At 36.5% G+C, this 16,931-nt stretch overlaps 1 protein-coding gene across 1 annotated transcript; it reads right to left on the minus strand.

Moving 5' to 3' along the window:
• Positions 1-1,444: 1,444 nt before the first annotated feature.
• Positions 1,445-15,924, minus strand: mfsd12b (major facilitator superfamily domain containing 12b). The gene is made up of 10 exons (XM_077222975.1): positions 15,591-15,924; positions 14,454-14,664; positions 14,007-14,139; positions 13,479-13,655; positions 13,224-13,316; positions 12,423-12,515; positions 10,692-10,862; positions 5,485-5,576; positions 5,133-5,257; positions 1,445-4,252 (listed from the first exon to the last, which is right to left on the minus strand). The coding sequence occupies exons 1-10, from the start codon at positions 15,856-15,858 to the stop codon at positions 4,173-4,175; spliced, it is 1,443 nt and encodes a 480-aa protein (XP_077079090.1). The 5' UTR covers positions 15,859-15,924; the 3' UTR covers positions 1,445-4,172.
• Positions 15,925-16,931: the final 1,007 nt, after the last annotated feature.

Raw genomic sequence — 16,931 nt, forward strand, 5'->3', positions numbered from 1 at the left:
AATCTGCGCTGGCTGAGTCCTGCGGCTGCTCTCGAATCGCTCTCGCGCTACTTTAATGGCATACGTCACAGTCATGTGGCGTCGGCGCAACATAAAAGGCTTGTTCGACTTGAACCGGCGCTGCACAGACCGATCGGTTGATGACATCAAAGTACCGCGAGAGCGATTCAAAAGCATAAGGAGCCATCTGCTCTCTAATCGCTCTCGCGGTACTTTGATATCATCAACCGATCGGTCTGTGCAGCGCCGGTTCAAGTCGAACAAGCCTCAAGTCGGACAACATTTCTAACCGGCATGCACTGCTTCAAGTCAGGCACCGATCGGTCTGCGCAGAGCTGCATGAAGTCGAACAAGCCTAATATTTAATCAAAGTAACTTCCCCTCCCTCTTGCAGCGACATCTCTTCTCTTCTCTGATGACGTGTTTACTGGCGCGTGGGCGGGACAACCTTTCACTCACATGACTTAACAGCAATAGCAAACCAAAATGAGCCAATGATCCAATCAATTCCCAATAGACAAAATAGCCGCCCGTACATTTTTTTTTTGTTCGAGAAACTGAAATATGTCACAATAGGGGAAAAGACTCTCTTAACTTCTGTTTCATGTCGACTCTGACAATAACTGTGGCAATTTAGGCCAAAACATATAGGTACCATGGTAATTTTTGTTATAGATGCAAATGGTAAAGTCTTCTGTTTCAGTTCAAAAAATTTAAAGTCGTCACATAGTATTACAATTAAGTGCAGTTGGAAAATGCAACCATAATAACTAAACCCCTCTTACCACACTTATAATGACTGATAAAAGTAAATAAAGAGAAGGATTTGGCAGCTTGTGTGTGATTTGTTGAACCTCGCTGAATCCCTCCATACAGTCATAGTGCATCTCCAGTATACATGGGTGGCAGTCCCCTACCTCTGCTCCCCTCACGATGTAATCTTATATCATTCACACTGCTCTGCCTCCATCCAAGTACAGGCCATGGTCCAGACTCCAATTAGTGGTCACACTAACAGGCGGAGATGACGCCTGCCCCTCAAATTACCCACTGCAGCATGTTTAAAGACTGCAAGGGGGGTATTGCTGCTGGCACACCGTGGGCTGATACCCAGGAGTCAGGCAGCTCTGCTTTAATTAAAGGGTGCTTTTGCATTTGTTTCTGCTGCTTGTGTTTCAGAAATTTATTTCAAATGGCAATGCCACCCAGTATTATGACCCTAGTGTATTCAGGTACGACGGCATTGATGGACTATCCGCAGAGCTCCGGGAGGGAAGCAGGGCTGTAATCTTGAAAAGCTTTTTTGTAGCACTATGAGAGAATCCATGTGCAATAACCTCCATGTAATTGTATAGATCCTGTACTTTTTGATTCTTATATGTTATTGTAATTCTAGGACATGTAGAAACATGATTCAAATTAAGTTAAAAACACATTTTAATCATGTAGCCAGGACACGGTTTATTTTTTTATGACATAAATTGAAACATGATGGATGTCAATGTAAAAAAAAGTTATTTTTCTACTTTCCAATACCCACAGCAGTGGCAATAAGCAAGTGGATCTCAAACATTTTGACTCGAAGGTCTCCCATACATCAAACACAATAATAAAAGCCCCCGATATTGATACGTTATTTTCAATATTTCTGTAATTATTTGTGACAAAGCTTTACCATGACTTATTTTGTGATTCCAGAACTTTCAATAACTGTATGTTCTTCAATAAAAACAATAGTTATTGATGGAGGAAAAAAATGCGATTGCAGTTATTTTGATTTGATGTGCTCTTCAGAATTTTTATTTAAAGCAGAGTTAGATTATTTGATCATATTATTATTATTTATCATAAGGTTGCTGTCTCCCTCTAGTGGATAAAAATGTAACTGCAATGTAATTGAACTCCCCACAGGTGAACACAAAACATTGAGCCCGTATTCATAAAGATTCTAAGAATCCTCTCAGAAAACTCTTAATTTAGCTTAAAATCTTTTACGTAGGAGTCTTAGCTTAAAAGCAATTCGGAACCGATCTGAGAGCAACTCTGAGTAAGGAAAAGACAAAAAAATTTATCTTAGTGAGGAGGCGGGGCTGACCCCGTTGCTATGTATGACACCATAGATATCATGTATGACACAATCTTTTGAAGACTGTGATTGGTTGGTTGTCCAAGAAGGAAAAAATAATTATTTTAAGTATAGGGTCAATTCTAAGCCTTCACTTTGAAATTACATGCGTAATTTTTCCTATTTGTTTGACCATTCGCACACACACACACACACACACACACACACACACACACACACACACACACACACACACACACACACACACACACACACACACACACACACACACACACACACATTATATATGTGTATATAAATCCTTTTTTTTATTTACCATACTGTTAATTTCCTATAAGGTATTTGATTGGATTAGAATGATAAAAATTGTTCCACTGTCTATTTAAGTGGTGGTTTGAATGTTTGTTTTAATGTAACAAACATGGAATAAAAAACAAGAAGGAGCTCAACTGGACAGAGGAACAGTGTTTGTGGATGAACACAAGGCCATCCTTAAAGGCAAATTCAGCCCGGGTGTCACAGCACAGAAGCAGAAGTGGGAGCTTATAGCGGTTAATAATAAATTATTTACGGTTCATTCCCCCTGCTTGTGCGGAAGCCTGCTATATACATAAATGAATTTTTTTGAGCCTGCAAGGTGGGAATGTCCAGTGGAAACTAAATGAACTGCGACACAATAAGAGGTTCTGGAATGCTGTAATTGTTTGTGATCACTCTGCTTACAGAAGGTTGTGACAGACCCAAATCATCATTGCTGCATTGATGCATTTTCCCAGGTGCCAAATATCTTAATGTACAGTAGTGATTTCTGGCTCTATGCCATTCCTGCGCTGTGTCGGAGATGTTATTGTGTCTCTAATAAAATCGGTGACAAACATATTCCCTGCACGATCTAATCTATAGTGTCTTATTAACTCACTGTCATCTATTGTCTGCAATACATTTCTTCTCCCTCTTCGTCTTTCTGCCATTTTCTCCTCTGCTAAAAAAACTCTTAAGCCTCTTAAAAGTCCTCATCCGTGCTCGTAACAATTTTGACCTTAAGACCTCTTTTAAGGGTTAAGATGCTTTCTGAATTACTTTTTTCTTTACTAGGATTTTTTCTTTAATTTTAAGAGTAAACGCCCACATTTCTAAGAATTTTCTTAGAATTTTGTCACTAGGAGCTACTCTTTGCATTAAGATTCTTTATGAATACGGGCTCTGGCTGACTAGCTAGTTTTCTCTTAGCAGAGAAGACATGCACTTAAAAATAAAATATACATGTTAGTGAATTAAGCAGTGAAGACATCCATGGAATGTAAATGCAGAACCGATGACAGCAACTGGAAGGACAACAATCCTAAAAAAGCTGGTGCATAACTTTAGAAAACTTTTTATATTTTAGTATCACATGTACCACTTAAAAACAGCACAGGTCTAACTGGTCAAACAAGCTTCACTCACTTCACTATTTTGATTTTTTTTTAAATACTAATGCACGTGATGTACATAGAATAACTACACATTATAGTAGGGTGTAGTGGCTTATTGTTGACAGGCTTCAAAACCAGGATAGGACAATTCAAGAACTGCTACTTTTGAGATTGTGCCTCTAAAAAGGACATTTTGCTCCAGATTGGCTCTGTCATAAAACTGTACAGCAAGTCAGTTTGCATAAAAGGATCTGCAAAACTTTCAAAAATCACTATCTGTATCCTTTTCAAAAGGCACCTTATTACATTTTTATACAAACTAGATGTTTCTGATCTCTAGTGGAATCTTTTGAAATGTTTGGGAAAATTTCATCAGAACTTCCTCATCTTGAACGCGTCATATAAATTTTGTCCTGTTTGAGTCGTCCTTCCATGTGACAGACCTGAGCTCATATTTCACATACGACACACAAAGAGCCTCTTCTAGAGAATGTAAAAACAATGCAGAAACTCGCACCTCCAAAATGCTGAGAAAAGAGCTTGTGATCACAGAGCAGCACAGTTTTTATCTTCCTTGTTCTTGGTTAGTTGCAAAAGAAAGGATAAAGTTTCCTGTGCAGCGCGGCCTGGTCTGAATGTTGAGTGTTTTCAAGTTTTTAACACTGAAAGTGTCAGTTCAGTTTTCCATTGCTCCCATAGCTGCCCGTCTCATCCTTATGTGTATTAATCAGCCCTCTGATGACCGCTAGACCTAAAGAGGCACAAATGGATTTGTAATAGGAATAAAGAGAAATCACATAAGGTAATAATGCAAATAAGTATTTGCAGATGAAAAGCTTAGATAAACACTAACATCAAGCATACATTGTTATTGCAAAATGCTGTTTAACAGCGGGTGAACATGGGATTTGAAAATGTTAACAAACATATAATACTTAAATATGTTTAATGCAATCATTTTTAAAATGCTGCTTTAGATGCATATTTATTGTGAAACGCATTGTGCAAATAAATGGATGGTAAATGTTTTTATTCAGATTTATAAAGTTACACTATAATAGATAGTAACAAAACCCTAATACACAATCATTATTTTTCAGATATATTCCCCTCACTTATTTAATTTCAGAAAAACATGTTATTTATGTTAATTTAAATTGCAATTCACAATTTAATACAATCACCATTAAAGGGATAGTTCACCCAAAAATGACAATTCTATCATCATTTCCTCACCCTCAAGTTGTTCGTTGTTCCAAACCTGTATGAGTTTCTTTCGTCTACTGAACACAAAAGATGATATTTTGAAGAATATGGGTAACCAAACAGTTGATGGACCCCATTGACAAAAATACTATTGAAGTCAATGGGACCCATCAACTGTTACAGAAGGTAACTGACATTCTTCAAAATATCTTCTTTTGTGTTCAGTAGAAGTATTAAATCAAATAAAATGTTCACCCAGGTTCCTTCTAAAAATCTAGTTCCCCTTTTATTCTAGAACAAAGATCAGCGACCTTTCAGAAAATGTGTGTTACCAATCCATCATATCCAACATTCAGGCTGAGCCAGATTTTAGTGGTTAAATAACAACACATTTTGTGTAGGTTTCAAAAAATTTCAAGACTCACGTTGGCGAATTGCAATCGGCCAGATGAAAATGGTTGAGAGACAGAGAGCAGCAACGGCAGCCACACCGCCAGTGATGATTACCATGACGTTGCGATAGAACCATTTGCAGTCAGAGTCCAGTGTGCTGTCAATAAACACCAAAATAATGTGAGAAGCAGTCAAACACTCAAACACACACATATAGGCCATCTGCACCATACACATTACAACAATCAGTCTTCCTATGAAACAAGTAGATTGTGCAGTCTAGATGGAATTTGCAGACAAGAAGGGTATTTAAATATTCTACATTCCCAGCCACTATTCAGGGGTCAGGAGACTCTTTCATTGGAGATGCTGGATTGTACTCACTGACAGAGATAAGCCTGTATTATCATGACTCCAAGTCCATTGGCCACCTTATCAGTGAAGCTCATTGCCCCGTACACAAAAGCACAGCTTTGCTGTTAAAAGAAAGATCTTCATTAGAGCTATACACTGGCAGTCAACAGTTGGGAATTTTAAAAAGTAGTCTCTTGTGCTTTCCAAGGCTGCATTTATTTGATGAAAAATACAGTAAAACAGGAATATTATTAAATATTATTACAATTTAAAATAGCTGTGTTCTATTTGAATATTTGAAATGGCTGTTGTTATGTTGTTATATGAATAAGCATTCAGTCTAATGTTAGTCTCACATGCCCAAAATATACATCACAATAACGCTCCCGGTTCAAATCGGACATTACTGAAAAAACAGTTCAGTGAGGAAATCAATTGTGAACTCAGTAATCATATATATGTATACATAGATTCTACAATTAACCACTCCAGACATGTCAATGCGTCTGCCAACTTTGAACGGTCAACATTTCAGATGTTGTCAGAATGTTGTCGTCACTCACAGTAAAAAAAAATCAAGTTTTCCAAGATGCCAAAACATTGTGCAGCCTCTGCTTGTAAAAACTGCCGAGATTTAAATTCTTGAAGAAATGGGATAACCTTTCACAGGTGAGAATGTGTTGGTCTTTTATATTTACTCAACTTTTAAATGTCATGTTAGCTAATGCCTTCATCTTGTTGTATTAAATCCTTATACAATCATTTTCTTAAGTCTATTGCTGATATAGATATTCATACTTGCGTATAACTATAGTTGCAGAGGCACAGTAAACTTACTCTCAAGTTTTCATGGACCGACTTTGACTGTTCCAATATGGCGGATGGCTAATGTAAAGCAGCCCATAGAAACAGCCGCTAATGAGGAATCTATGTACATATACACATCTATCTCAGTAATGATTTGTAACTCGTTACAAAGAACCAGTTTATTAAAGTAACTTGTTTGCGAGTCGGACATCACCATTCGTGCTGTGTTCGTTGCTGCACTGTGTATGTTAATGAAATATCTGACAAAACTTTATATTTTAGTAAGCTTGAACCACCAAGCTGATTACCAATTACTTGTATAAATCGCATCTGATGTGTTAGTTTCTTCTTTAAACTTTATTGTCCTCAAAGGCAATTCTTTATGTAGACAGCAGTATACACATGCACATATAACAACACATATCACAACACAACACACAGATTACAATCAATCATTTAAAAACCTAATTACAGCAGGTATAAAGGAATTTCTGTATCTATTTGATTTACACAAGGGGAGTTTAAATCTCCGTCCTGAAGGAAGTAGTTGAAGTTCACTACATAATGGGTGAGTGACATCAGAAAGGACTAACTTCCTAATCATCCTATGCTCATAAATTTGTGTGATAGTCCTTAAGTCAATCCCAACTATCTTGCTACACATTGTAAGCTTGTCAACTTCCTCCTATTCTTAACATTAAGATTACCATACCAACAAATAATAGAAAAACTTAAAACAGCCTCGATAAAACAGGTATAAAACATTTTCATAAAAGACACATGCATGTTAAAGGTTTGAAGTTTCATTAGAAAATACATACGCTGAAGAGCCTTTCCTCTAATGATATCAGTGTTTGCCTCAAATTGTAGTTTGTCATCAATTACAGTCCCTAAATATTTATACTGTGTAACCACTTCTACCTGATGTCCCTTTATAACAGAAGGCAACACAGGTACAGAGTTCTTCTTACGGAAATCAATGAACATTTCTTTTGTTTTTTAAGCATTAATATTTAGAAATGAAGCATCACACCATTGGATAAAATGATCTGTCACTGGACCAAAGTCTGATTCAAACTCATTAAGAAGCGACACAATCACAGAATCATCCGCAAATTTGACAATGTGTCTCTGATTAAAAGTACTACGACAGTCGTCAGTATATAAAGAAAACAAAAGAGGGGACAAAACGCAACCCTGTGGAGTACCAGTAGAAGACAACAATACATTCGACAACAGTCCATTGACACGTACTCTTTGGGATCTATTTGTGAAAAAATCCACCAACCAACACACAATGTTAAAATCTAAGTGAAAATTATCAATCAATTTCTTTGCCAAAATAAAAGGCTGAACACAATTAAAAGCAGAAGAAAAATCAGTAGGGTACAGGTGGCATCATCAACTCCTCTGCCAGATCTGTATGCAAACTGCATAGGATCAAGTGCTGACTGTGTTAAGGATAAAATCTCCTTCCTTACTATTTTTTCAAAAGATTTCATAACCAAGGAGGTTAGTGCAACAGGCCTATAATCTTCCAGAGAAGGAGAATTTCTTTTTTTTTCGCAATTAGCACCACAATGGCATCTTTCCATAAACGAGGGACTTTAGAACGTTGTAATGATTCATTAAAAATAAATGAATAAATCCCTGAAAGCTGCTCTGCACAGTTCCTCAACAGCCTACCACCAATGTTATCAGGGCCTGGACTTTTCCCAACCTTAACCTGTTTAAAACAACTACGTACATCAGCTTTATTAATTTGAAATTTAACAATAGTATTCTGAGTCACTGAATTCCCACAATAATATGTTTGAAACACATTTTGTGCAGAGCCTCTCAAAAACAGTTTTAACCCATAAGAACCCACTGTGACGTGGGTGTCACAAACACTGGTGATTATCTGGAAAGGTCTTTTTAAAGCATTATACCTCACTTTCAACCCAGGAAGTCCCTAAGTGACATTTAAGGAACACCCAGGTTCAGTCATGTGACAATGTGTGCATCTTTGTTGCCATGGTAACATTTCCAAAATGGTGGCCTGTCTGGTGTGCACATGTTGCAGTGTCAGCAATTTTTAAAAATGCTTGTTTTTGTTACTAAAGTATGTTTCAAACCATGCAACAATTCTAATGTTTTAATAACAAATCCTAGATTACACTTGACCTGATTTTAAAACATGTCTTGTACAAATTTATATAAAACAAGTTTTGAAAATGTTGTGGTGACATATGTGTCACACCGGCCTGTTAACCTTAAAACAATAGGTGGAATTTTAATGTGACGTATGTGTCACAAAAATGTAATGAGCTGCTCAAATAAATTAGCTGATTCAATTATTTTAGTGTTATATATATTCTGCTGCTCAATTCAAAGCATATTTTAACATATGTAAACAAAAAAATGTCAAATTAAGAAAATTGTTGATGAAATGTATTTTGAAAATATTTTGCATACCTGTAACCAAAACAGGTAGGCAACATATGGTATAAACAGGTATAACATATTTATTTGGTTACACTTTATTTTCGATAGTCCACTTTAGACATTCTACTAACTATAAGTAACTTTGCAACTACATGTCAACAAACACTCATTAGAGTATTAATAGACTGTAGTAGACTGTTAGGTTATGGTTAGGTGTTAGGGTTCGGGTTAGTAGTATAAATTGACTTGTAGTTGCCAAGTTACTTATAGTCAGTAGAATATCTGTTGGGGGACGATCAAAATAAAGTGTTACCATTTATTTATATTCAGTTTGCACATTTTCGAGTTGTGAAAAAATAATCTAAAAATGTATTTCTGGTTAAACCGTATACCTGAAAAGGTAGAATTTTGATTTGTTACAAAAGAGTTGTTGTAAAATTGAATGGTCACAGTTATGTGGTTTTTAAATATGTGGCAAAGCAAATAAAATGCAAAAACTGTATTACTTATGAAAAAGTTTTTTTTTATCTTCCCAGAAAAGTTATAATTTTGAAAAAGGTTGTGAAAAAAAGAAAATAAACAAAAAAAAAATTATTTAGCAAGAAAACTGACTAAATATTTTTTTTTCAAATGAGAAATAAAAGCCCAATGTGACATATATGTAACATTAAAAATGTATCATAAACGCCCAATGTCACATATATATAACATTACAGATCTTTGACAAAGAGTGGTTGCATTTTAAAAACAACTGCAGAAACATGTTTTAAGTGGTCCATTTAGTCTGTTTTATATGCCCCATAATTTTCCTATAAGGGGAAATTGGTCCGAGTTCTTATGGGTTAAAGTCCCTTTAAAGGCAATAAAAAATAAAAAAATCTAAACACATTATAAATGTTAGAAATGTATTGCTAAACCTATTACAAAGACTGTAGACTGAGGTCACCCCCCCTTGGCGGGCTCTGACGTGTATGACGCAGAGTGATCTCATTGGTCGCACATGTGCAGTTGCCGCAGCGCAGCCTATGAGCGAGCCAGACGCTCATGTTCTAGCTGTGCAGCTGCAAATACATTTTACATAAAGGCTTCAGTAAATCGAGGAAAAGGAGTTTCCCCACTGCATATAGCTACGCAATACTCGTTCCCTAACTCAGGGAAGTGAGGTTATGTGAGTAACCGAGTAGTTTTTCACCATTGCTGTGTTCCGGATTTTTTGGGCGGGGCTAAAACGGGGTCTTGATGACGCACTGGAGCCCCTGAGCTCCTAGACACGCCCCTACTTGATGACGCACTAGAGCCACACTGGGGCTGCCCCCCCCCCCTAACAATATAAATAGAGGACATTAATAATATCAGTTTGGCGCTCAATCGCGAGTTACTGTCAGTATTATTAGTTACCACAGCCTACAGTTTACTAGCTAGCTATGCGTTCGTCACGGAAATGCGTACTACCTGGATGCGGTCACATACAAAACAGATCGGTGTCCTTATTTACAATTCCGAAAAACGATCACATCAAGAAGAAGTGGATTAATTTTGTGAAGAGCCACCTTGATGGAGAGCTGAGGTTCACCGCAAACACCCGCCTCTGTAGTGATCATTTTACACGGGATGGTTTTATAAACTTTCGTCGGAGACAACTGGGATTCACTGATAATCCGCTGTTACTGGTGAATGGGGCCAAACCGACTATCTCCCGCCTCGGCCGTCATCCTCCCGTTGCGCCGACAACTGGTGAGTGTAACGGTAATACTTCCCGCGAGTGGGCGTGGTTTCTGCGCAGCCGCCGGACACGCTCCCAGCGTTTGAGAGCAGAAACTACTGCTCATTTTTTCAAGATTTTGATAGCTTATTTTATGTACTTGCCGGCTTTTTTTATCATTCAAATTTGGCTGGGTGGCTAATAACACATTTTTCTGTGGTGTGACAAACTCAGAACACATACTTAATTTTGACTTTACAGGGACTACATTTATCCATATGAATATGATATCATCACATACTGTTTGATCTCCGATGAGATTGGTGGTCATGGACAGTGACATGACCAGAATGACAGCAGATCCAGCTCCCAGCAGCACGGAGGCTCCGTAAACCCGTGGACCCATGTTTGTGTCCACCAAAGCCCAGAAGGAAAACACCATTATGGGCACAAGACCTACAAAATAGGTCATCTGCAAGGCAGAAATGACATATTGGGTGTTTCTGCAACTACGGGCACTTTTAAGTCCCAGCAGGGAAATTTTAGATTTATGTAAAAAAAATTCATTTGTTTCATAAATATATTCACAGTGCCATTACACACCTTGACAAAAAATATAATTACTGATTAATGTGATTAAATATAATACTATGAAGCATTTATAGCTCAAAACACCATTTTTGTTAATGTCCCACACCTGTGGTCTCAATGTTGAGATACATAAAAGAAGCTAATTTAATTACAATTTTACATTATTTTAAATGGAATTGTTTAATATACAGATTCATTTACAGCATATTAAAATTATTTGTATTATTTACTGATCATTTTTATGATTTTTTTTTTAACTAAATGTGCCTGTCCCACACTTTTGAGTCCTTACCACAACAATGAAAAAAAGCTTTTATTATGAAATTTTATCAAAGACAAACAAGTCTAGTTTCTATTGAAACAGAAATTATCACTTGATCACATTGCTGACGGACTGGGCCACCACACTACCTCACTTACAAGATACCAAAAAAATAAGGTAAACATCATCTTTTCTGCTCTAGTATTTATTGTGTGTCCTTACAATTCAGCTAAATAATTGTGTATTTTGAACTACATTTTAAAAATAAATGTATATTACTGTTGAATTCATGTATATTAAGATGCTAAGAGTCAAAACTAATGTGGTAGGCCTTGCTAGCTGCCAATTAGCTAAAATATTAGCAAAAATGTAATTTCCGCAACATGTCTTTACCGCAGCAAATTTAGCTATTGCGGTAAAGACCTTGTGTTGCGGTAGAGACAAATTCAAGGTTTACTGTATATTAAATTACAAATATTCAGTAAATTATTAGTACTGACGTATATATTAGTATATATATAAACATAACATTTTTTAACGTGGCAGTTTAACATTGTCTCCTTACCGACACAAGATGTCATTACCGCAGCACTGCTCTATATTCTTTTTTTCCCACATTTTCATTTGCATAATGCTAAATCTTTACACTCAAGCTGAGATGATTAACACATTGAAATTCCAACATCTGTCATAAAAAGTTAAATGTGTTATCTTTTGTGTGTACTGGAAACAATTGACATCTAAGGTTACTGTAAATTTTTTACATGGCATAGAAAAAAACTTTAAATTCCCTATTTTGTATATTTTTTTTATATCAGTATTTACAAAACTACATCAAATTTGAAAAAGCTATTTAAATATATATTTTTTTAATAGAAATTAGACATTTTTTTAATAAAATTAACGTTATTGTAACGTTGAGGTAAGGACACTTTTTAAGAAGATGACCTGAAAAACATAAAAAATAAATATGTTCCAGATTAAAATCTTAACGACTACATTCTATTTTGTGTACATTTTTTTTTATGTATTACAGACTGTGATGGTTAAAATTGAAATTCATTGAGGTTGATTTTTTTTTAAATTGGGATAGACATAAGTGCCCGTAGTTGCAGAAACACCCATGAGGCATTTTGATTCACGGTATTTGGATAAAGCAGAGAAACAGTAAAAGCTCACAGAGGTGCCGATCCGTTTGTTTACAGACTTCATAACCAGAGAAGACACCAACCCACTGACATACATGACCAAGGGAATAGTTGCGATGTAGTTCTGCGAAAAAGAGAGGATGTTCTGATCAATTTTTCACTCACTTCATTGTGCCATAACATAACTGCCCAAACCAGCCTAACTGTACATATGTGGTATTGTAATTAAAAGTACATATGCAGTACATAAAGTACTGTACATATATCTTGATGTTATTTTTCTTTTTACAAGCAATTGAAGTCAGTGTGTATGTAGCCTATGTGTATATAGCCTATACATATATATATATGTATAACGTAACTTTTGTTTTAAGAAGTGGGTGGGACAGGTGTGTGTACGTGTGGGGTGGGGTACGATACGATAGTACATTGTGTTTTGTACACTTTGGTCACCTGATTTCAAAAACAACACATTTCAGATCGCTTCTTATTTAACAAACGAACGCAATTAATGCTCTAACATTACTAGAGTAATTGGAGATGTTTTATTTATTTGTATTGGTACATCCGTGCCGCCAGATGTTTCAAAAGGACAAATTACACCTATGTATATATACAAAAAAACACACACATTGATGTATATATACTATTAAGCATTGATTTATTTTATTCAGAGTAAGTTTTAGTCACTTTAGTACTTTAACTATTTTTTATTTTAGTTAGTTGCCAAGGAAACATTTCTAAATTTGTTTGAGTTTTTATTAAGTTTAGGATTTTCATTTGATTTAATTTCAGTTAACAAGTTTATATGGAGAAGTGTCATGTTCCTCACCTTTGGCAGTGATAAGGAGTTTGTCAGATACATCGGGATGTACGTTTGGGACAAGTTTACAATCAGTCTAGTGCACATATATAATATGGCAACCTGGAGGATGAAAGCAAACATTCTTTATTGTTACTAAATAGCATACTACGAATAATATTTCATTATAAGACAGCTTTTTTACATGTTTGTAGTTTCCATAAGGCATCTTGTGTGTCTGTGTGTTTTGTTCATAGTAAAAGTGCGAGGTCTTCATGAGATCACCTGATAGAAGGCAGGCTCGATGAACCAGTGTTTCCACTGGAGCAGGGCTCTGGAGGTCTGGGTTGGAGGCTGAGATTGTCCCGTCTCTTTAGTCTCCTGAGGCTGGACTTCCTTAGTGCCCACGTGAAAGATGATGGAGGTAACACTACCGATGGCCCATACTATGAGCGCAAGATACTGTCCCAACAAAGATTAACCCGATATTAAGAAGAAATTAACAACTATTTTTGAACAATGTTGGTAACCAAACAGTTTCTGTTCTCATTAACTTTCATTGTATTTTTGTATAAAGTCAATGGGACTTCAATGTTTGGTTTCCAACATTCCTCTTTTTTATGTTCCACAGAAGAAAGAAAGGCAAACAGCCAGGTTTTTAAGGTAAGTAAATGATGACAGAATTTTAATTTAATGAGACTATCCCTTTAACTCTGAATTTAGGCTAAATGTTCTCAGCTTGTTAGACATCACAAGTAACTCTTCATTTTGATCCCCATTGCCAAGGGTATGAATATATTTGCATTTTCTCACTCTGAATGTGGGAACATCAAACCAGCTCAGATTCTGGGAAATAGATGGGTCTTCTGACTGTTGGGATTGGAAGTGGAACAAGAGCCAAGCCACAGCAAACACCACAATGTTTGCCACCACTGTGAAAGCATACCTGTGTACAGGAAAGCAAACAACTCTTAAAGATCGTCCATAAAAAAGTAACATGAAGCAACAAACTGACGTCCACGAAAAGCCACTATATGCACAGATGAATAGTTCAAAATCAATAACATGCATTTAAAAATAGATAGGGTGAATAATTTCATGCCCATTTAAAAAATAAGGAAACAGTTTTCTTGTGGTTTCCTCTTTTATTTCTAAGACAAAATGTATCCAACAGTATCACTGAATAGTTTAAGACTTTGAAGTTTGTCAACACTACATTGGTTTACGTTGGTTATTTTAATTGAAGAGGAATGATACTACCTGTATGACGTTAGTTCCACTTTGGCGTGCTCGCATGTGACCAGCTCAGGAATGAGCGACAGGTGGGATATCTGGGTAGCAGCCCAGCCAAATTGGAAGATGATGATGAATGGGATGAAGTAAATGAGTGTCGTCGTCTGTGGGGTGCTCTCATCACACCCGATACAGGGGTTGAATATGAAGGGGAAGGAGGCAAACACACATAAAGTTCCTGAGGGGGAAATGGGCAGTAAACTGAACCGTGAGTGAAGTGAAACTGTGAGACACTCAGAAAGTGACATAATTTGGACGTTAGTTTTTTGTTTTGTTTTGTACAGCATGACAATAAATCTGATTCCATTTTGCCAATTTTAGTATGGTGTTGGGTGCATTTGTGCTCATTTAATCCTGTTACCCAAGTTACTGTGAGAAAAAGAAAGATATAAAAACCAATAATTTTGTTTAATTTGTGATAAATATACGTGTTTTTATAAATACAAACCAAATTGTGTCTCAAACTAGCGAGCTGCTACATATGCAAGTACATTTAAATGTAAAAATCTGCAATCCTGTTACCTATTCTGGCATTTTTAGAATTTTTTATACAATTTTGTCTATATAGGCTATAGTATAGGCTAATATTGCAAAATCGCACAAATAAGGGGTTGAACAAAAGGTTTCTAAACAAATCTGAGTTTTAAACAAATGACATGGCTTACATTTGAAATCGGATTAAAAAACATCTCAAATAAAATTTAGTTTGATTTCCTGAACTTGCACGATAATTCTTTTGCCTATTTGTTGGCAAGTTTCAGGGCGCTATTTTGTACCCTACATCTAACATTTCCCTGACTACAGTTGACAAGTTTTCGCTTCTTTTTCCTGTTTGAACCATCATCATCATGTCAGATGGAGTGTAACGTTTTACGGCTACTTCAAATAGGCTACCACAAAGCGGTTGTTCTTGCAAGGAATAGCCTACACATTCTACAGAATATTTTAAAGCTCCACGCCACGGTAACTTATTTTTATTAGGCTATATAGACATTTTTGAGTAGGCTAGAATGCAGAAAATATAGCAGACAAAAATCTAAAAATTCGCGCGCTCCTCCACACTTGATATAGTCCATTCATTTAAGTTTGAATTCACACTCTTACCCACTAAATGCCAAGTCTTTCTTTTACCATACTTTCCACATCCTGCCCTCCGATCGGATTCGTAACCTACAAGCGACGTGAAGATCCCGTCCGCGATCTGTCCGACCAGCAGCAGCACACCTGCTTTCGTGTCCTTGAGACCGAGAACCGAGTGATAATACACCAGTAAATACGTGAACCACATAGACGCGCAGAGGTCGTTAAAGAAATGTCCCACGGCGTATGTCAGTCGCCTGCACAATGGTAAAGTTAACTGCTGATCGGACATCGTGAATAAAAGAAACGATAAAGCGAGTCAAGATGAAACAGAGACGCTCTTACACGAAGTTACCAATGAGTCAGCCGACTGAATTGAATGCCGAATCCCAGAAAACGGTGAAAATGATGCTTTAGCAGGCCTACTGAAATAAAAGTGAAATGTTTTCTGACAGGGATTGTTTGCATCCAGCAGTGTCGGGTTTTCTGTTTTAATTCTCCGTCTCACACCCACTCTATCTCGGAAAAGGGGATGTCACTATGAATTGATTTTCATAGACAGCACACATGGCGGTTTTAAAAAGAGGGAAAAGATGGCAAAATCACCTTGGTGTGTGAGTGTAGGCTATATATATAGGGCTATATATGCATGTATGTATATATAATGTATAATGTTTTTATATAATATAAATCGAATTAACATGATTATCAGATTGTTAACATTACAATGGAAAATGTGTAAAGGCTGAACATTTTGTCTAGGATGAAACAGACAAGATTTTTGTAAATAATTGGAATCTGTTTTGGGAGCAACCAAGGCTCTTCCGCGCTGATGGCTTACACCCAAGTAGAATCGGGGCAGATCTTCTGTCGGATAAAATCTCCAAGATGTTAAATACCGTTTGACTAACCAAAAATCAAAATCACAGTCTCTACTGCACCAATTTAATTGATATTAATAGTGTAGAACATTGCATAGAAACTGTGTCTATTCCTCGTTTACTAAGATCAAATAATAAATCTACTGCGGGATCTAGAAAAAATCTAATTGTTATTAAAACAAAAAATCTCGCTAATAGTGAACAAAAACAATTTCTAAAGCTAGGTCTCCTAAACATTAGATCGCTCACACCTAAGGCGGTTATTGTAAATGAAATGGTCACAGATAATAATTTCGATGTTCTGTGCCTTACTGAAACCTGGCTTAAACCAAATGATTATTTCGGTCTAAATAAGTCTACTCCGCCAGGATACTGTTATAAGCATGAGCCCCGTCTGATCGGTCGTGGCGGCGGAGTTGCAACAATTTACAGAGATACCCTTAATGTTACTCAGAAAACTCGTCATAGGTTTAATTCGTTTGAA

The sequence above is a fragment of the Siphateles boraxobius genome, unplaced genomic scaffold, assembly GCF_051911475.1.
Source record: "Siphateles boraxobius isolate OS27281-9 unplaced genomic scaffold, OSU_SipBor_1 9, whole genome shotgun sequence".
In the NCBI taxonomy this organism is placed as follows: domain Eukaryota; kingdom Metazoa; phylum Chordata; class Actinopteri; order Cypriniformes; family Leuciscidae; genus Siphateles; species Siphateles boraxobius.

Excerpts from the sequence above, each read along its gene's own strand:
- mfsd12b (XM_077222975.1), bottom strand. The coding sequence starts at position 15,858 with ATGTCCGATCAGCAGTTAACTTTACCATTGTGCAGGCGACTGACATAC. Across the intron at positions 14,665-15,590 it reads AAAGACTTGGCATTTAGTGG|GAACTTTATGTGTGTTTGCC; the intron begins GTAAGAGTGTGA and ends TTTCCCCCTCAG. Across the intron at positions 13,317-13,478 it reads TCGAGCCTGCCTTCTATCAG|GTTGCCATATTATATATGTG; the intron begins GTGATCTCATGA and ends TTCATCCTCCAG.